Source organism: Jaculus jaculus, chromosome 9, assembly GCF_020740685.1.
Source record: "Jaculus jaculus isolate mJacJac1 chromosome 9, mJacJac1.mat.Y.cur, whole genome shotgun sequence".
NCBI classification, from domain to species: Eukaryota; Metazoa; Chordata; class Mammalia; order Rodentia; family Dipodidae; genus Jaculus; species Jaculus jaculus.
In genome coordinates, this window is record NC_059110.1 from 134,977,138 (window position 1) to 134,999,006 (window position 21,869).

Below are 21,869 nucleotides of genomic sequence, written 5' to 3' on the forward strand. Positions count from 1 at the left end.
TTCTTTCTGCCACACCCAGACTAATGTTTTAAAGTTTAAATTCAGGTATTCCATATATCCATGAATGCTCTGCATTTTACAGTTGCTTAAGAGGAGAACTGGTAGTAGAGTATGTATGAACTTAGAATAACAATACACTAATAAATAAAATCATTTTAAACAAAATTTCCCTTGGTTCCACTATTTGAAAAAGATGATTGATCTAAAATGAATTGTTTGACTCGAAAAGTTACAAATGTTTGTGTGGAGACAACTTAGACAATTATGACCTTTGATTATTCCCAGGAAGAAGAAAATATTGATTTAATGTGTAGTGGCTCTGATTCTTTGACAACAAACTTGCCAACTATAAATATTGAAAAGAAGAAATACATTAATATTTCTAAAACAGTAAGGAAGAAAAATTCACCTGAAATTAGGGACACAGAACATAAGAAAACGTAAGTAAAATACTACAAACTTACATCCTTAAATTATTCTTTTATAAATTTAAACGTTCTAAAAATGCAGCTTATGTCTTTCAACAATGTATACTACATACAGGATACTTCATATTTGTGGTTTTCTGGTATCATAATTTTGTATGTCACATAGTCATTCTTATTAAGAATATTTATTTAGGGCTGGAGAGATGGCTTAGCAGTTAAGCGCTTGCCTATGAAGCCTAAGGACCCTGGTTCAAGGCTCAATTCCCCAGGACCCACGTTAGCCAGATGCACAAGGGGGTGCACGCATCTGGAGTTCATTTGCAGTGGCTGGAAGCCCTGGCACGCCCATTCTCTCTCTCTATCTGCCTCTCTCTATCTCTCTCTCTCTTTCACTCTCAAACAAATAAATAAAAATGAACAAAAAATAATTTAAAAAGATACTTTTCATAAAAAGTATATTTATTTATATATTATTTGTGTGTGTGTTTAAGAGACAGAGAAAGTGCGGGAGAAAGATGAGAGTGCAGGCACCATACTCTCTTGCTGTTGCAAGTGAACTCCACGCACATACATCGCTTTGTGTCTGGCTTTATGTGAATAGTGGCAATTGAATGAAACCCAGGCCAACAGGCTTTGCAAGCAAGCACATTTAACTGCTGGTTCATCTCCCCAGCCCACATAGTCATTCTCAATCTTTTCACTTCTGTTCTAGCCACATGGCAGCCTAAAAGCTATTACGGAATTCCAGTTATTGATTGTCTTGAGGAGATTTAGGACAATTATCAATTTCATATAGGATAGGGTTTGTGGTGACTATGAAATTAGGCCATTTGAATACTGTGGCATTTGTATGTGTGTATGTGGGGTCTGAGTGCATGTGTATGTGCGGTGTGTTGTATTACCTTTGATACCTTTTGCTAGTCATAAAAGAGATTGTAACCTTTCACATATATCTTGTGCAAATATTTAATCTTTATCTTAATATTTGCAAAAGATTGAAAAAATACTTATTGGAAGGAAAACTTTTCACTTTGTCCTCCCCCCGCAGCTAAGTTCTAGTCTTACGTATTAATAAAGTTGGAAAATACGTTACATTTTGTAATTGGAGAGGTGTTTAAACCAAAATCTTGACTTACAATAAGTTTTTTCCATTTTATTTAATCTAACATTTTCTCCATTGTTTTAGTTTGTTAGATGACAAAAGCAAGGGCATTATTTTTAGAATACCACAGTAAAAGTTGTCTAGGAGGACGTAGAAGGTAGTGAGAATGTTCCTTTACTTTCTTCTATAAGCATTGCTCAAAATAGATTAGTACCTTGGGAAACATGCCCCAAAGGAATGGGATACACAGCAAATGCTTTTATTAATTCATATTTGTATCAGATGATTCATATTTCATAATCTGTTGGGGGAAATTTGTAATTTAAATAATACTTCAAAAAAGATAACTGATCAAAAATCAACAATCATGTAGTTGAGTGGAAGCCATGGGTAAACATGACACAGGAAGACTCAGTTTCACCAGGGGGATGTGTGGAGGAGTGGAAGCAGTCGCCCACTAATGGGTTGAATCAGTTTGGAAGAGCACTGCTGATTTTCTCTCGTAAGGAAATAGGTTACGACAGAATTGACAAGTGTTTTTTTTTTTTTTTACCTAACTGTGCACTCAAAATAGTTTCTTTTACCATATATTCACTCTCTGTCTCTGCCTCTTTCTGTTTTCCAATTAAAAACATATCTTATACGGTGAGGTACAGCCACAATAGTTGAAAGTCATTTCTTTTGACTTTGGAGGACTATAAAGGATACTAATCATAGATCAGCCTTGGTGGGGTTAAGAGAAAAATAATGAGATCTGAGGGTAGGAATGGGGGTGGTGGATTTCATGGAGATATACTATGAAAACCTGTTTTACAAGGGAAGGGAAGTAGAATATATGATAAAAATCTCTCTTATTTCACAATTTGGCTTAGGGGTTAAATTTACCTACAGCTATTATAGATACTGTCTAGTTAGTTATTATCTTCTGTATTACCTAAGCAGCCTTTGCATAGAAAATTGCTCTAGGGTGAGCAGATAGCTCAATGGTTAAAGGTGCTTGCTTGCAAAACCTGCTGGCCCAGGTTCAATTCCACAGTACCCACATAAAGCCGGATGTACAAAGTGGTACATGCATCTGGAGTTCATTTGTAGCAGCCAGAGGCTATAGCACATGCACACTCTCTCTTTCTCTCTGAAATAAATAAATAAATAAATAAATAAATAAATAAATAAATAAATAAATTTAAAGGAAGAAAATTGCTCTGAATGTGGGGATCCGATTCTGCTAAAAGAACTTAGCCGGGCATGGTGGCGCACGCCTTTCATCCCAGCACTTGGGAGGCAGAGGTAGGAGGATCATCGCGAGTTCGAGGCCTCCCTGAGACAGCATAGTGAATTCCAGGTCAGCCTAGGCCAGAGTGAGACCCTACCTTGAAGAAAAAAAAAAGCACTCATCATTTTTTATGTAAGAAAAGTATTACTCTAAACTATAAGTTACAGCCCAGCTGATGTGAGTCCTGAATGGGAACAAACTTGTGAGATCAGTCATTGTGATTTCCAGGTTCCCAGTTTGTCTTCATGTTAGAATTACCTATGGAGTCTTAAGCAGACAAACAAAACAAAACACCCAAAACTCTAAATATCAGGCCAATTAAGCTACAGTGTATGGGAACAGGACATAGATATTAGTATTTTTGAGGCATCCTAGGTGATTCTAATATTAAAGCAAGTTTGGGACCTAGTTTATTCCTGAATCATTCCTAGTGTATAGAGTTTCAGGGGTACAAGTATAATTTTAGAGCTGTCCTTAAGTTCAGGTCTATCCTGGATTATTTGAATGGAGTCTACAGTTTTTAAGGGTATGTGTCTTCTTTTTTCCAATTTGATTCAGGCTCGTTGTTGTATAGTTTATGAGATGTGTGTGTTTCAAAAATCCTTTCCAGTCCAATAAGAAAAAGAAACAAGAAATAAGACTACTAAGTAATAGTCATTAAAAATCTAATGCCCAACTTTTTTTCTTTCTTTCTTTGAGGGAGGCTCTTGTTATATAGTCCTGTGTGTCCTAGAACTTGCTATGTAGATCTTTCTGGCCTTGATCTTCTGACAATTTTCTTGCCTTCGTGTGCACCATCACACTAAGTTCCATACTTACTTCCTGGTTTGTTTAAAGCACAGTCTCATTCTAGCGCAGACTCACTCTGTAGCCCAGGCTGTCCTCACACTATGGCAATCCTCCCATTCTACCCTCCTGGGTGCTGGAATTAAAGATGTGCACCACCATACCTGGCTTCAGACTTACTAAAATATGAAGTCTTACTAAAATGTCCTTTAGGGGGACAAATGGAGAAATAGCTAAGTGGTTAAGGCATTTGCCAGTGAAGCCAAAGGACCCAGGTTTGATTCCTCAGTATCCATGTAAGCCAGATGCACAAGGGGTACACACAACTGGAGTTAGTTTGCAGTGGCTAGAGGCCCTGGCATGCCCATTCTCTCTCTGTCTGTCTCTCTTCTATCTCTCTCTCTGCTTGCAAATAAATAAAAAAATTAAAAAAAATGTTCTTTAGGGTTGGGCATGGTGGTGCATGCCTTTAATTCCAGCACTAGGGAGGCAGAGGTAGGAGGATCACTATGAATTCGAGGCTACCCTGAGACTACATAGTGAATTCAAGGTCAGCTTGGACTAGAGCAAGACCCTATCTCAACCTCCCCCTCTACCCCACCAAAGAAATATTTTTGAAGAGTTAAGTGATTGCAGGTTAAGCAGAAATAAGAGAAGCCTGGAACATCTTGAATTCCAGGGACAGGAAAACTAACAAAGACTGTTACTAGGGTTGCAGCCAGAAAGAATCAAGAACCTACTGGATGAGGTTCCTATGTTGGCACCAAGATGAGAAAAAATTAGAGTATCAGTAGCAGCAATAGTTGCAGAAAATTGTACTACATGAAATAAGTTTATAATTCACGTGACACTGAGAACCAGTTACCAGTTGGATATTAAGTGCTTCTTCATGGAAAACCATCATCACAAGGCAGTAATTTTGCACTCCCCTTCTCCCTGCCCTCAAGTAAGTAAATGTTAATATGAATAAACCTTGATAACCCATCCACCATGGTAAAGCTACTGGCAAATTCCAAGTGGAAAATCTACAGGACAAGTGAAGTGGTAGTTGTGGTGGTGGTGGAAGTGGCAGTGGTGGCAGCCGCAGCCGCAGTACCACTGCTACCAGTAGTAACAAGAAATTATAGAGACGAAAAGAAACTTAAAATACATATCAAGCAACCATGGCCTGGGGAGCTTACTGAATCCTGGTGCAGAGTATTGAAATATTTCATGATATGTAGAAGACTACTTAAGTAGAACCTTGAAGGCTGCTTCTACATTTGGTGATATTAAGAAATACTGAAGGGTGGAGAGATTGCTTAGCCGTTAAGGCGCTTGCCTTCAAAACCTAATGACCCAGGTTCAGTTGCACAGTACCCATGTAAAGCTAGATGCACAAAGTAGTGCATACGTCTGGAGTCCATTTGCAGTGGCTAGAGGCCTTGGTGTGCCCTTCTCTGTCTCTCTTCTATCTCTCTCTGCTTGCAAATAAATAAAGGTATTAAAAAAAAGAAATACTTGTTTTTTTTTTTTTTTAGGTGCCATAATGATGTTTTAAAAAGAAAATGCAATTGCAGTGGTTGGAGGCCCTGATATACACATTTTCTCTGTCTCTCTTGTATCTCTCCCTGCTTGCGAATAAATAAAAATATTTTAAAAATTCATTATAGAGATGCATACTAAAATTGTTGCTAAAGTTGTTTTAGATGAAATAATCTGATACCAGAACTTATTTTAGAATTTTAAAGGATGAAAGTAAAGATTAAAGTATAGATAAAATGGGATTAGCTGATTTTGAAGCTGGGTGATGGGCATGTGGAAAGATTATCATTATTATTCTGTCTGCTTTTGCATATTTTCAAAAATTTCCAGAGTTAAACGTTGAAAAAATGAAACAGCCAGCAAAACAATTCAGGAGTTAACCTAATTCCCATGTCATTTAGGTATGAAACGTCATTATTCCTGTCTAAAGAAGAAAAATATTATGAGTTTTCACGAGAAAAAAAAGTCCAGAGAAAGAGAAATTTACAGATACAGCTGCACAGTAAAAGAACTGAGGTAAATCAAGATTTACAAGTTTCTCTTCTTGCTTCAAATGTTGCCCTTCACTTTCAAATGCGTCTTCATCTAAATGTTGAAATGTTACTATCTTCTTTCTTTCTCCTTCTTCCTCTTCTCTTCTGCTTTCTGCCTTCTTTTCTTTCTTCCTCTCTCCAATTCTTTTTTTTTTCTTTTCCCCTAGATAGGGTCTCACTCTAGCCCAGGCTGACTTGGAATTCACTATGTAGTCCCAGGGTGGCCTCGAACCCACAATGATCCTCTTACCAAGCCACCACACCTAATCTGGCGACTGAGTTATGTTCTCAGTGTACCATAGGTTTTCTGAGCTCTGTAAAAATTATTACTATAAATTAACTGTGTCAATTAAGAGGTAATTAGTTGGAAACTTAAGAAAAAATATGGCTTTGCCAAAGAGCATGGTATAGTTTAAGATTTTAGTAATATAAAATTTACTCTAATTACAAGAAACAGTTTTACATCAGAAGCATGGCTAAGTAGGAGGCAGGCATGGCTATCTTTTTAGAGGCTTACTGTCTAAGGTGGACTACAAGTGTGATTTCAGGCCCCAACATGCCTGCCCTTGGCTCTAGGCTGCCTCTCCCTCTGTGAAGCCGTCAAAGGAAAAGGTGGCTGGGAAAGGCCTCGCTCCGAGCAAGCTGACAAAGCAGTCTGGTGCCCGCAAGACTTCAGTACCTCTTAGTACACCTTCTTCAGTTGCTCGGTATTTACTGTTGAATTCTGCTCTTTGAATTTGGGAAAAACTTGGGGTTTCTACTCTTTTTCTGTACAGAATGCTAGCCAAGTGAAGAGAACTATTCTCTTAGGAAGGATCAGGCAGAAACAAGAGCAATGCATGTGAGATTGGATGGCTCAAACTGTGTCCTACTTAACCTCACGTTCTATCTTAGACACTCGTAAAATTTATGTTACATCTTAGGCCCCACTTTCCACTTTTTCACAAGGATCTTGTATTACATGGACTGTTAAGGTTTCTTTTAGCACTAACATTCTATGATTTTGGTTATTTACAATTAATTTGTAATATAAAATTAATGAATCATTTTTTCAGACGTTATTTAAAGATTTCATGATTGGCATGTGTGTGTATGTGTATGCCAGAACAGAACATCTTATCACTCACTGCAAATAACACCAAATGCTTGTACCACCTTTTTTTTCTTTTGCATCCAGTTTTAAATGGGTTGCTGAGGTATTGAACCACAGGCCAACAAGCTATGCAAACAAGCACCTTTAGCCACTGAGCCATCTTTTCAGCTCCTTCCAGACATTTTTACTGATAGGTGATACATCTATCATTCTTTGACTGCTTAAAGATATTCTTGTTTGTCTTTTTTGTTTTGTTTTGTTTTTGTTTTTCGAGGTAGGGTCTCACTCTGGTCCAGGCTGACCTGGAATTAACTCTGTCATCTCAGGGTGGCCTTGAACTCATGGCAATCCTCCTACCTCTGCCTCCCGAGTGCTGGGATTAAAGGCGTGCACCACCATGCCCGGCTGCTCTTGTTTGTCTTATAATCACATTCTCCACACTTGATCTTAACGAAAAGGCCAAGGAGCAATATAATTGCATTTTCTAAGAATGTCCCTTGTACTGGGTAGGGAACATTGGTCCAGAAACAAAGGATAACAGTGGTCTTGGGTCCTATTTACTAACTAGAATAGATTCTGTTCCATAGCGGTATCTTGTTAGGAAGACACAAGGTCGGGATACTAGGGTGAAGAGTACCAGCTCCTTACCCCTTGAAGGTCTTAAGGAACAGTTCTTATAGTGGGGCACGGTGCATGCGCCTGTAATCCCAGCACTTAGGATCCTGAGGGAGGGGGATCATGGAGAGTTTGAGGGTGACTTGGGCCACACAGTGTATTGGAGGCAAGCCAAGACAACTCAGTGAAACCCTGTCTCATAAAACACTGAACAAACAAACAAACAAAAATAAGGTTCTTAGAACCTGAGGCTACTGATAGGTTTACTAATATACATGAATGGGCTTTATAAGTTTCCTCTGCTGCTTTCTAACAGGGCTGTTTCTTTGACAGGAAGAAGGAAACACCTTCTAACCTCTCCCTGACATTATATGAAGCAGTACCTGAAGCATACTTACAATTCCAAGAACTAAGTGGTAATAAGAGGTTCTAGAATTTCTTCTCCCTCCCTCCCTTTCTTTCTGACAGGGTCTTGCTATGTAGAACAGGTTGGACTCCAACTTGGCATTCTCCTAACATAGTTGGCATTCCCTTTCGGTTTTGGTCAGGTTTCTTTTGTGTTTCCTTTGGGGATCTATCCCAAACTTTTAATACTCTCTTCAAATTCTCAACCCTATCACCTGTTCATTTACAATATTAAAATATAAAACTATTTAATTAAAATTTGCTTCTCTGAAATTTATGAAAGTAAAAACTTTACCATTTCTTTAAAAAATGTCATATGGCAGGAATATTTAATATGAGAACTAACTTCTTAACAGATTTCAAAAGTACATGATGTAATATTGTTATCTGTAGTCGTAGGATTGTGCAGGAGACCACAAGAATTCACTATGGGCAACTAAGATTCTATACTCACTAGATTAGAAAGTTCCTCCTTCCAACTCCTGGTAACCACACTCGATTCTTTGTTTCATGACTCTGGTTATTTAAGATATATAATACAAGTGGAATTATTTGTCCTTCTGTGACTGGATTATTTCACTTAGCATAACATCTTTTAGGCTTGTCCATGTTATCACATATTACATAACTCCATCATTTTATTTTTTTAAATTTTCTTTCTTTTATTTTTTTTTTAAAGAAAGGTCTTGCTCTAGCCCAGGCTGACCTGGAATTCAGTATGTAGGGTCAAGGTGGCCTTGAACTCACAGTAATCCTCCTACCTCTGCCTCCTGAATGCTGGGATTAAAGGTGTGCACCATCATGCCCAGCTTAGATCTCCATCACTTAAAAAGCTGAGTAACAATCTAATACACACATATATCATATTTTAAGACTGCATTCATTTTTTAGAATTTATTTTTTTTAATTGACAACTTCCATAATTGTAGACAATAACCCATGGTAATTCCCTCCCTCCCCCTACTTTCCCCTTTGAAACTCCACTCTCCATCCTATCACCTCCCCCTCTCAATCAGTCTGAATATCCATCAAAAATGCATTCATTTTTGATGGATATTCATACAGTTTCAATATCTTGGCTATTATAAATAGGGTGACCATGAACATGGAAGTATTATGATCTTTTTGAGATCTTGACTACATTTTTTTTTGGATTAAAAACACCAAAGTAGGATTGCTGGATCATAAGATTTGTTTTCTTAATGGAGAGTTAATAAAGGCTGGTGATAAGAACCTTGCAAAATACTTGTTTTTCCCACCTGTGAACTTCACCTTCTCCATTTCCCCCTTTTCTCTCATTGTAAATGTTTTCCTTTCAGCAGGCTGTAATCACTTCATTTCTCATTTGTATTAAATTACCTCTGCTTCCACAGGGACTATGCTTTGCAAATTTTATAGTCTGAATTGTTTCAAAAAAGCTTTAAAAGAGTTAATAGTCATTAGTTATTCCATCTTTTCTTTCTTATCTCACTAAATCTGGTTTCTCTCTCCAATACTACACCATACCTCTTATTATTAATGCTGCTATTATCAATTTTTCAGTCTTTATTTTGTATTTAGCCCTATGATTTGTTGTATCCTTTCCTCCCTCCTTCTCCCTGACTTTTTCCTTCCTCCCTGTCTTCCTCCCTTTCTTCCTTCTTTTTTCTCTCTTTCCTTCTTGAGACAGAGTCATCACTATGTAGCTTTGGAACTCAAGATCATCCTACCTCAGTACCCAAGTGTTGAATTTCCAGGCATGTGCCACTATACCTGGCTGTTACATAGATGTATTTATTTATTTAGTATTCATTGAACTAGACCAAATACAGAGTATTAATTTTGAAGTGAGGAGGAAAGTAGAATCTATTGTAAAGTAGCACTAGAAAGAAGAAAAGTGAAAAATCCTGCCTAGAAGCAATCACAGTATCAAGCTTTGTCTGAGATGCATACTGAGTGCTATGGCGGCACAGAGGAAGGACTTAATATTCTCAGGGAAAGTTGGAGAAGCATTTTCCTGTGTGAACCTTACATGATTTTTCAGTTTCTCCCTGGCTCCAGATATATGTAAACAAATTACAAGATATTTTATCATGTGAGATCAGGGAGTAAATAAGGGTAGATATTTCTTTTGAATTAACTAAATGTTTTATTGTGCACTTGCAGGCCTTGCTAGAGCCTGCAAAATTTTTAGTAAAGTTCGAAGTGGTAAGATTTATGTGAATGATTTGCCAATGGTCCTTCATACCTTGAAGATTTCTATGAGTGATTCAGAAATGCGGCAAATACTAAAGACTGTTGATATTGATGGTAAGTTTTGCTTTTAATATCAATGCAAGGGTTTTGTAAGCATGAATATAAGCTATGTTTGTTTATCAGATTCATTATAATGATAGGAAAGCAAAATTCTAAATATAATTTTGATCATGTTCAAAAGCATGCTATTTACAATAATACTACAAAGTTGGGCTTCAAGTGAACATTTCTAGATTGGATTAGGATATATTCTCACAATTGGACCATATATAGCATACTTTCATTTAGTTTTTTACATTTCATTCATTACATTTTAATAATAATGTTATTTTAAATATATGATGCAACCACCTCAAATGAAAACTAGGACTTTGACAATGATTTACAGCTCTTTCTAAAGTTCATGAAACAACCTATTTTCTGTCTTTCCAATTAGAAGTTAGTAATGTCCTGAGTCTGCATGCGTATCATCCCATTCTTTCCTCCCTCTTCCTCCTTCCTCCCATCTTTCCCTCCCCTCTGTCCTTCCCTCTATCCTTTCTCCCTCCCTCTGTTCCTTTTTTTTTTTTTTTTGAGATAGGATTTTACTCTAGCCTAGGCTGATCTAGACTCACTGTGTAGTCTCAGGCTGGCTTTCAAACTTACAGTGACTCGTTCTTGTTCTTGTTCTTGTTCTTGTTCTTGTTTTTGTTCTTGTTCTTGTTCTTGTTCTTGTTCTTGTTCTTGTTCTTGTTCTTGTTCTTGTTCTTGTTCTTGTTCTTCCTCCTCCTCCTCCTCTTCTTCTTCTTCTTCTCCTTCTTCTCCTTCTTACACTGGGATTAAAGGCATGCACCACCATGCCTGGCTCCCTTTTTAAAAAAATATTATTGTTTTTATTGGCAACTTCCATAATTATAGACAATAAACTATGGTAATCCTCCTCCCCACTTTTCCCTTTGCTGCTCCACTCTCCATCATACCCCTCCCCATCTCAGTCTCTCTTTTACTTTTGTTATCATCTTTTCCTCCTCTTATGATGGTCTTGTGTAGGTAGTATCAGGCACTATGAGGTCATGGATATCCAGGGCATTTTGTGTCTGAAGGAGCATGTTGTAAGGAGTCCTACCCTTCCTTTGGCTCTTACATTCTTTCCGCCACCTCTTCCGCAATGGACCCTGAGCCATGGAAGGTGTGATTGAGATATTTCAGTGGTGAGCACTCTTCTGTCACTTCTTCTCAGCACCATGGTACCTTCTGAGTCATCCCAAGGTCACTGCCATCTGAAAAGAGAAGGTTCCATGTCCAAAGTGAGAGTAGCATTAACCTGAGGGCATGAACATTAAGGAGAAGTGCTTACTGGGCAGTTTGGTGAGCATAGTATATACATTTAGCCAGACAGCAGCAGACATTACACCCCTAGGGCTCATCACTTCCTGTGCCATAGGTTTTCAGTATCAGGTATGTATTTCTTCCCATGGACTGGGCCTCTAGTCTAATTAGAGAATAGTTGGTTTCCCCCGTCACAGATATGCCACTATCGCACCCATTGGCTAGCTTGCAGTGTCCACTGTGGTTTATCTCCACTAGAGATTTCTCTCTCTTCCATGGAACTGCTTTTCTCAGCTTTCTGTCAGCTGGTCTGTGCCCTTTCTTTCTTTCTTTCTTTCTTTTTTTAACTTTATTTATTTTTATTTAATTTTTATTAACATTTTCCATGATTATAAGAAAAATCCCATGGTAATACCCTCCCCCTTTCTTTCTTAAGAGCTTTATTTTAATGGATATGTATTTTGTAGAATAGTTAAAATTTTAGCTATTTTTAAACTTTAACAAAAAGTTTACCACAATTTATGGCTGCATAGTGAGAGTTCCTGACCGGCCCAGGCTACATTAGACCCCATATCAAAAGACCAAAACAAGCAAACAAACAAGTGAGAGAAAAAGCCAATGGATCCTTTGGGCTTACTCTCATTTCTGAATATAGTGTGGTACAGAAGCTCGAGTGCTTTAAAAAAAAAGTCCTTTCTTGCTGGGCATGGTGGCATGTGCCCAGCACTCGGGAGGCAGAGGTAGGAGGATTGCCATGAGTTCAAGGCCACTCTGAGACTATGCAGTGAATTCCAGGTCAGCCTGGGCTAGAGTGAAACCCTACCTTGAAAAAAAAAAAAACAAAACCAAAAAGTCATTTATTGGCAATGAAAGTACAAAGTAGAAGCTGAAAAGGTCTTTATTTATTTATTTGAGAGAGAGAGAGGGAGAAAGAGAGGAAGAAGCAGATAGAGAGTAGGTGTGCCATGGCCTCCAGCCACTGCAAACAATTCCAGAGGCATGTGCCACCTTGTGCCTGGCTGTACATGGATACTGGGAATTAAACCTGGGTCCTTAGGCTTTTCAGACAAGTGCCTTAACCACTAAGCATCTCTATAGCCCCATCAAATGTCTTTTTCATTCATTATGAGAAGGAATTAATTACCAGGAATGGACCTTTTTGTTTTATGTGTGTCATTATCCTGAATTTTTAAGGGAATGCGATTTCATTTTTTTTGTTTGTCTTTATTTGTGTGCATGCACACACACTTCTTGCTACTGCAAATGAACACTAGATGCTTGTCCCAGTTTTTGCATTTGACATCATGTGGGTGCTGGGGAACTTAACCTGGGCTGGCAGGCTTTGAAAGCAAGTGCTTTTAACTTCTGAGCTAATGTTGGGAATGAGAATTCCTAAATAAAATTCTTATCTTTAAATATTCTATAAGATATTTGGCTTGGACAAAAAAAAAATAAAATTGAAACTAATTATATGTAAAATATTTCAATGCACCCCATAACTCTTGACAGTAAAAGAAACATTTAAGGGGGAAAATTTCTTTATTTTCCTTGCTATGCGCTTAGAGAAACCTATTGGTTGGTTTCTACTGGTTCCTCTAGTTCTCACTTTTTGACTATTGTGCTGCTGTGAATGCAGAGGAAGCACTACAAGTAAGACTTCCTGTTTGTAAGCTATGTCATAGCTTGGTAACATCTTCAGAATGGGGGAAAGTATTTTAAAGAACAAAGGCTTTATTAGGAAGAAAACTTAGCTATTTTGTTATGCTTCATAAGCAGCTCATTCTATCCTTTGGTAAAGAAATAATCTTCACATGCTGTAGCTTATTGCTTTACACTAATACTAATTTTTTCAAAAAATCCTGGAACAAAACAGCTGTTAAAGTTGTCTTCTTTATTTTTATTTTATTTTTTTTATTTTTATTTATTTATTTGAGAGCGACAGACACACAGAGAAAGACAGATAGAGGGAGAGAGAGAGAGAATGGGCGCGCCAGGGCTTCCAGCCTCTGCAAACGAACTCCAGACGCGTGCGCCCCCTTGTGCATCTGGCTAATGTGGGACCTAGGGAACCGAGCCTCGAACCGGGGTCCTTAGGCTTCACAGGCAAGCGCTTAACCGCTAAGCCATCTCTCCAGCCCAAAGTTGTCTTCTTTATATCAGGGCCTTGAATCACTGTCTTTTCAAGATTTTTTTTGTCAAGAAATTGAAGAAAAATATTATGAAATTTCCTGTTATGCTAAATCATAAGTAGTTTGTATATAGTTTCCATAAGGCATAATTGACATACAATAAGTTGCACCTACTTAAAATTTAATTCGATTAATTTTGAGATATGTAATCCTTATTGAGCATATCTATCACTCTTTTCTACCTCCCCATTTCTTTATACCCATTTTAAACTTTTATTTCCCTCTACAGCCTCTCCTCTATCCCTAGGCAAACCCCATTCTTTCTCTCTCACTATAGGTTAATTTGTACTTGTCATAATCTTATGGAAATGGACTATGCAATATTCATTTATTTTTGTCTGATTTCTTTCACTCAACTTATGTAGAAAATTATTCATGATTTTTTGTGTATCAATAATTTATTTCTTTTTGTTGCAGAATATTGTTTTGTTATATAAATATTTACATGGATACCCAATAATTTATCTACTCATGAATTCATAGACATTTGGTTTATTTCCAGTTTTTGTTATTATAAATAAAGCTGGTATAAGAAAGACAAAGGAAAGAGGAAGGAGGAGAGACCATTGAGTAGTAGAATAATGACATGAGGTATCTTTTATTAGAATCTGAAGTGGATTCATAAGCACCCCCTTTAAATTTTTTTGGTTTATTTTTATTTATTTATGTGGGAGCGACAGACAGAGAGAGAAGGAGGCAGAGAGAGAGAGATTGAGAGATTGAGAGAGAGAGAATGAGTGCGCCAGGGCTTCCAGCCACTGCAAACGAACTCCAGACGCGTGCGCCCCCTTGTGCATCTGGCTTACGTGGGGCCTGGAGAATTGAACTGGGATCCTTTGGCTTTGTAGGCAAACGCCTTAACTACTAAGCCATCTCTCCAGCCTGAGCACCCCCTTTAAAAAAAGATTTAGAATCACAGGTAAGATGTTTCTACAACACAGTAAAATCAGTTTTGTCTTCTAAAAATAAAGTCCAGTGTGCATGAGCACTTAGTGTAGGAAATTGGCTTGTGGCATGAATTTTTTTTTTGTGCCTCATTACAAATATAAAACTTGAGTAAAAAGTATGTCAGTATCAACAATCTTGGTGCACATCCTTCTTAATATTCCTGGAACACTGTTTGCTTATTAACATCACATGTGTATTTTTTCTGGTAAGCTTTCTTTCTTACATTCTTTACATAGTGTTTATGTTGGCCGCTTTTGTGTACAAGCACAGATAATCTAATCAGTTAATTAAGTGGAATGAGTTTATTACTAATGTTTGCTGATGAAGTTTGTTTTCCTTTTGTTTTGGAAACATTTTGCAGTTAATGGCATGCTGGATTTGTCTGATTTCCTTAAGGCTGGGAATCATGCTTCTTATTTGGCCTCTCAGGATCCTGGTAAGAATACTCCTCAGAATTGTAAAAAAGAAAAAAAAATACTAATGATTTTGGTAGTAACTGATTTCAGGGACGTATGGGCACACGCTCTTACAGTGAGTTCCTTTCAGGATCCTGGTAAGAATACTCCTCAGAATTGTAAAATAGAAAAAAAATACTAATGATTTTGGTAGTAACTGATTTCAGGGACGTATGGGTGCACGCTCTTACAGTGAGTTCCTTTCAGGATCCTGGTAAGAATACTCCTCAGAATTGTAAAATAGAAAAAAAATACTAATGATTTTGGTAGTAACTGATTTCAGGGACGTATGGGTGCACGCTCTTACAGTGAGTTCCTTTCAGGATCCTGGTAAGAATAGTCTTCAGAATTGTAAAAAAGAAAAAAAATACTAATGATTTTGGTAGTAACTGATTTCAGGGACGTATGGGTGCACGCTCTTACAGTGAGTTCCTTTCAGGATCCTGGTAAGAATACTCCTCAGAATTGTAAAATAGAAAAAAAATACTAATGATTTTGGTAGTAACTGATTTCAGGGACGTATGGGTGCACGCTCTTACAGTGAGTTCCTTTCAGGATCCTGGTAAGAATACTCCTCAGAATTGTAAAATAGAAAAAAAATACTAATGATTTTGGTAGTAACTGATTTCAGGGACGTTTGGGTGCACGCTCTTACAGTGAGTTCCTTTCAGGATCCTGGTAAGAATACTCCTCAGAATTGTAAAATAGAAAAAAAATACTAATGATTTTGGTAGTAACGGATTTCAGGGACGTTTGGGTGCACGCTCTTACAGTGAGTTCCTTTCAGGATCCTGGTAAGAATACTCCTCAGAATTGTAAAATAGAAAAAAAAATACTAATGATTTTGGTAGTAACGGATTTCAGGGACGTTTGGGTGCACGCTCTTACAGTGAGCTCCTTTCAGGATCCTGGTAAGAATACTCCTCAGAATTGTAAAATAGAAAAAAAAATACTAATGATTTTGGTAGTAACGGATTTCAGGGACGTTTGGGTGCATGCTCTTACAGTGAGCTCCTTTCAGGATCCTGGTAAGAATACTCCTCAGAATTGTAAAATAGAAAAAAAAAATACCAATGATTTTGGTAGTAACGGATTTCAGGGACGTTTGGGTGCACGCTCTTACAGTGAGCTCCTTTCAGGATCCTGGTAAGAATACTCCTCAGAATTGTAAAATAGAAAAAAAAATACTAATGATTTTGGTAGTAACGGATTTCAGGGACGTTTGGGTGCACGCTCTTACAGTGAGTTCCTTTCAGGATCCTGGTAAGAATACTCCTCAGAATTGTAAAATAGAAAAAAAAATACTAATGATTTTGGTAGTAACGGATTTCAGGGACGTTTGGGTGCACGCTCTTACAGTGAGTTCCTTTCAGGATCCTGGTAAGAATACTCCTCAGAATTGTAAAATAGAAAAAAAATACTAATGATTTTGGTAGTAACTGATTTCAGGGACGTTTGGGTGCGCGCTCTTACAGTGAGTTCCTTTCAGGATCCTGGTAAGAATACTCCTCAGAATTGTAAAATAGAAAAAAAATACTAATGATTTTGGTAGTAACTGATTTCAGGGACGTTTGGGTGCACGCTCTTACAGTGAGTTCCTTTCAGGATCCTGGTAAGAATACTCCTCAGAATTGTAAAATAGAAAAAAAATACTAATGATTTTGGTAGTAACTGATTTCAGGGACGTTTGGGTGCACGCTCTTACAGTGAGTTCCTTTCAGGATCCTGGTAAGAATACTCCTCAGAATTGTAAAATAGAAAAAAAATACTAATGATTTTGGTAGTAACGGATTTCAGGGACGTTTGGGTGCACGCTCTTACAGTGAGTTCCTTTCAGGATCCTGGTAAGAATACTCCTCAGAATTGTAAAATAGAAAAAAAAATACTAATGATTTTGGTAGTAACGGATTTCAGGGACGTTTGGGTGCACGCTCTTACAGTGAGCTCCTTTCAGGATCTCTGTATTCTCCCCGGCCCCCGCCCCCAGTAGTCTAGGTTGGGAAAATGAAACATAGTTTTTTTTTTTTTTTCCGAAAAGACATTAAAAAATCTGAATCACTGCCACAGAATTCTAAATTTCTATTTCCAATCTCTAGGTTTCTCTAGATATAACTGCTAGAATAATTATTTTAAAAATATTTTCACTGGACTGGAGAGATGGTTTAGCAGTTAAGGTACTTGCCTGTGAAACCTAAGGACCCTGGTTCAACTCTCCAGATCCCACATAAGACAGAAGCACATGATGACATATGTGTCTGGAGTTTGTTTGCAGTGGCTGGAGGCCCTAGCACACCCATTCTCACACATTCTCTCTCTTTCCATCTCTGTCTCTAATAAATAAGTAAATACAAATACAAATAAATAAAAAATATTTTTTATTTTTATTTATTTATTTGCAAAGAGAGGGTAAGGAAGGAGGGAAGGATGAAAGGAATGAGAAGGAGAAGGGGCACACTAGAGCCTCCTGGCACTGCACACGAACTCTAAATGCACGTGCCGCTCTGCATCTGGCTTTATGTGGGTGCTGGGGAATTGATCTAGGGCCTTCAGGCTTTGTAAACAAGTGCCTTTAGCTGCTGAGCCATCTCTCCAGCCCAGAGAGCAATACCTGAACCTGCTGGAGTTGCTGTCATATGTGATAGGCAGCTCAAAGCCCAGGTAATGGGGATGGAAGGGCTTAGGGAGAGGCGAGGAGAAAGGGGGCAACCAAACACAAAACTATATCCCAAATGAGATGATATCACAGAAACTTTTATCCTTGGAAACAGCCTAAAACATATAACTCTCAAAAGGAGTAAGGGGGGAGCACCTGAAAAGTAGGGCCCTGGAAAGGGTGGAATGAAGCCTAAGATTACAAGAAAAATTTTTTCTGTCTCTGGCCTGTAACTCCCAGTACCAGAGATTGGTTGCTACACACATTGAGCTGTTGGTTCAAGGCACCTATGAGGTCCCCACATCAAAACAGCTTTCTTTAAAAGCATTTGATTACCCTCCTGAGGCAAAAGGTAAGACCCTATGGCTGAAGACACCATATGTTACTGACACAGAGCATGGAGAGACTGGCTGGAATACGGAAGAAAGTCAGTTTCCAGACAGCCTGTCTAGTGCTGGAAAGCACCAAGCTGCTGGGAGAAAGTGGCCAAGAACAGTCTGAACAACTAGGGGTCTAAGCTACTCAGAAGCAAACACCCTGACAGGATGTACACCCCAGTGCAATAGTGGCACACAGCCTTGGTGGGTGACCAATAGCTTTCTGATGGGCTAAGAGATCCACTCAGTGTAAAAAACCCCATATCTGGAATTGGGAACTAGGTCAGACTCCTTTGGAGACAAAGATTATGCTCTCCAGTGTCGAGCTCTTACTAGTCTCTGGCTAATTCTTTTAAATACTAATTTTTGTCATGCCATTTTCTTGCTTAAGAATTTAGATGTTTTTCCTATTACCCAGTGCATCTAGTCTAAGTTCTTTATTTTTGTTTTATTGGGTGGGGGAGAATGGACATACCAGGGCCTTTAGCTGCTGTAAACAAACTACAGATGCATGTACCACCTTGTGCATCTAGCTTACATGGTTACTGGGGAATTGAACCTGGGTCCTTTGGCTTTGCAGCAAGCACCTTAACTGCTAAGCCATCTCTCCAGTCCTAGTCTAAATTCTTATGCCTAGTTTTTTAACTTCTTTACAATCTTGGTTGTCATTCCTCATTTCTTCAAAGAATCTTTTCTAGGCAAGAATCCTCTTACTCTAGTTGATCATACTTTTTTTTTTTGTGGCTTTTCAAGGTAGGGTTTCACTCTAGCTCAGGCTGAGCTGGAATTCACTATGTAGTCTCAGGGTGGCCTCGAACTCACGGCGATCCTCCTACCTCTGCCTCCCGAGTGCTGGGATTAAAGGCGTGTGCCACCACGCCTGGCTAAATCTTTGTTTTTTAATTTATTGATGTAATAATATTATTAAATGCCCATCACATGCAGCAGCATACAATGTATATACAATATTTGACTTGCTCTTAATTCCTACTAATATGTAGGTTCCCAAGTACTGCATACTTGTTAAAGCATTGATTAAAATCCTTGTTTTTTATAACTTCATATTACTTGAATTTTCACATCCTGGTTTTTGGTATTGAGTTTATTTACTGTGGTCAAATGTCTTGAGAATAATCAAAAACCTGCAAGTTTCCTTTTCTCCATTTAAAATGATATACATGATCATATAGTATTTTTGTAAATATAAGTGTATAAATCTACAAAACATTGTCAATCTCTCCTAACCTGTTGTAAGTTTAATATTGACCTTAAGGTTTTTTGTTTTTTGTTTTTTGAGGTAGGGTCTCTAGCCCAGGCTGACCTGGAATTCATTGTGCCGTCTTAGAGTGGCTTCAAACTCATGGCTATTTTACTACCTCTGCCTCCTGAATACTGGGATTAAAGGTGTGCACCACCATGCCTGGCAAAACAATTTTTTTTTTTTTGGAGCCACAATCTTCTGTAGCCCAAATTGGCATGGAGCTCTCTATGTCACAGAGGCTAGTTGTGAATGTTTGATCCTCTTGCCTCTATTTCCCGAGTACTGAGCTTATAGGCATCGAACACCATGCTCAGCTAGAAGATTTTTTTATACATCATAGTATATACATACACATTCATACTAAACATGCATGTGTACATAAGTGTTCTGTCAAGGCAAAATGAGTTATCAATTTTCATGCAAAGGAGAATCAGAAGACCTAAATATCATAAAAGCTAATTACAAAAACTAGAGGGCTCTGACTCCGTTTGGTCTCCTCTCATAAGGAATGTTTCTTTTTTTTAAATTTTTTAGTTCATTTTTATTTATGTATTTGAGAATGACAGAGAAAGAGGCAGAGAGAGAGAGGGGGGAGAGAGAGAGAGAGAGAGTGTGTTGTGCCAGGGCCTCCAGCCACTGCAAACAAACTCCAGATTCATATGCCACCTTGTGAATCTGGCTTACATGGGTCCTGGGGAATCAAACCTGGGCCTTTTGGCTTTGCAGGCAAGCACCTTAATGGTTAGGTCATCTCTCCAGCCCCAATTTGTTGAAGTTTTAAGGAAGACTTCTCTGTGAAAAGTTCTTTTAATATGAATATTTTCTTTGTAGTCATGTTTTCAACTTGACCTTAATGCTAAGAACTGTTAGCATAAGGGTATACAATTCTCATGGAGAAAACAAAAACACAACTTTATAGTAGTGGTTAAACAATTTCCCAAGTGGAAGGTGGCATGTTAAACATGAAAAGAAATTTCAGTCTTTGCCAATCTTCTTGTATCTTATGTTTTCTAAATTTCAATTTATTTATTTATAAAATTTTATTTTATTTAAAAATTATTTATTTGAGAGACAGATAGATAGATAGTTAGGGAGAGAGAATGGGCACATCAGGGCCTCTGGCCACTGCAAAAAAAGCTCCAGATGCATGTGCCACCTTGTGCAGCTGGCTTACCTGGGTCCTGGGGAACTGAACCTGGGTCCTTAGGTTTTGCAGGCAAGTGCCTTAACAGCTAAGCCATCTCCTTAGCCCCTTATTTTTATTATTTATTTATTTGAGAAAGAGTATTTTTAACTTTTTTTATGAGAGAGAGAATTTGCATGCCAGGACCCCCACCCACTGTAATTGAACTCCAGACACATGTGCCACCTCTGCACATATGCGACCCGTGCTTTCGTCACCCTGCGTGTCTGACTTATGAGGGGTCTGGATAATCAAACACGGGTCTTTTGGCTTTGTAGACAAATGCTTTTACTGCCAAGCTATCTCTCCAGCTCCTAAATGACAATTTTTAAGCAGTTGATAGCTTCCTTAGACTTTGTATTAAGTTGCTTTACTATAAAGAAATTTCTGTCCTTACTGATCTTCTTTTACATTATGTTTTTAAAATTTTTTTTTTTCGAGGTAGGGTATCACTCTGGTACAGGCTGACCTGGAATTAACTATGTAGTCTCAGGGTGGCCTCGAACTCTTGGCGATCCTCTACCTCTGCCTCCCAAGTGCTGGGATTAAAGGCGTGCGCCTCCACGCCCGGCTCTAAATTTTATTTTTTAAGCAATTGATAACTTCCTTAGATTTTTTATTAAGCTGCTTTACTACTATGAATTAATATACCACTGCTAAGCATTGTCATACTTAAAAAATTTATCAGTGAGGTAAGTATAGTATAATGATTAAAGGCAAGCATTGTGGATTAAGACAGTTTTATATTAAGAGTTCTGTCTTTTCTAGTTACTAGCCGTGCAAATTAGAGAGGACTTTCTAAGACTAAGTTTATCTAACTCTAAATAGGGCAAATAATTTATACTTCACAGTCCTTTGGTTCTACACATAAATTATTTATTACTTAGCGTATATTCATTATGCAGAATGACGAGCTTCATTCTGGTATTTTCATCTAGACATATTGTAGAGTTTGATCATATCCACCCATGACCTTTGCCTTAGAGTACTTTTGTGATTATTGGATGAGGTAACCATAGCAGTTAGTACAGCACCTAGCATAGTAAGTTTTCAATAAATACCAGCAATTGTTTTCATTACAGTAATAGTAATAATAGTCAAAAAATTAGAACTCTTATTAGAAATGTGGCCAGAATTGGGCAAATGACTACTTGTTATAGGTAAATATTAGAAAATTCTCTGCCCTTTTAAGGTGTTTTTCTCATTAGGATATCTATGAAAAATCAGTTCTTTCTCCAGAAAAAGTTATTCTCATTCTATGATAATTTTTGTCACTGTCTTTCCCCCCCAGCATTCCAGGACGCCTTGAAGACTTTTCATAGGATACAAGGTGGTAGAGTTGCCACTGCTGAAGTGGCTGATGTTTTGGAAAGCATGGATGTCTCTATAAGTCCTGAAGTATTTGAGGAAATTTTAAGATATACTTATGTTGACAGTAAGTTATTTGAAATTTGGTATCAATTTTGTTATTCATCCTTTGCACCCAAATCTTTCCTCTTCA

The 21,869-nt window shown here is 37.9% G+C and overlaps 1 protein-coding gene across 1 annotated transcript in view; it reads left to right on the forward strand.

Moving 5' to 3' along the window:
• Nucleotides 1-264: 264 nt before the first annotated feature.
• Efcab13 (EF-hand calcium binding domain 13) overlaps nt 265-21,869 on the forward strand; it is a 90,959-nt gene continuing 69,354 nt past the window's right edge. Inside the window, exons 1-5 of the mRNA XM_045159574.1 lie at nt 265-440; nt 5,515-5,629; nt 7,671-7,770; nt 9,905-10,048; nt 21,660-21,803. Coding sequence (XP_045015509.1) covers nt 265-440; nt 5,515-5,629; nt 7,671-7,770; nt 9,905-10,048; nt 21,660-21,803 — 679 coding nt within the window. The remainder of the gene's footprint in view (nt 441-5,514; nt 5,630-7,670; nt 7,771-9,904; nt 10,049-21,659; nt 21,804-21,869) is intronic.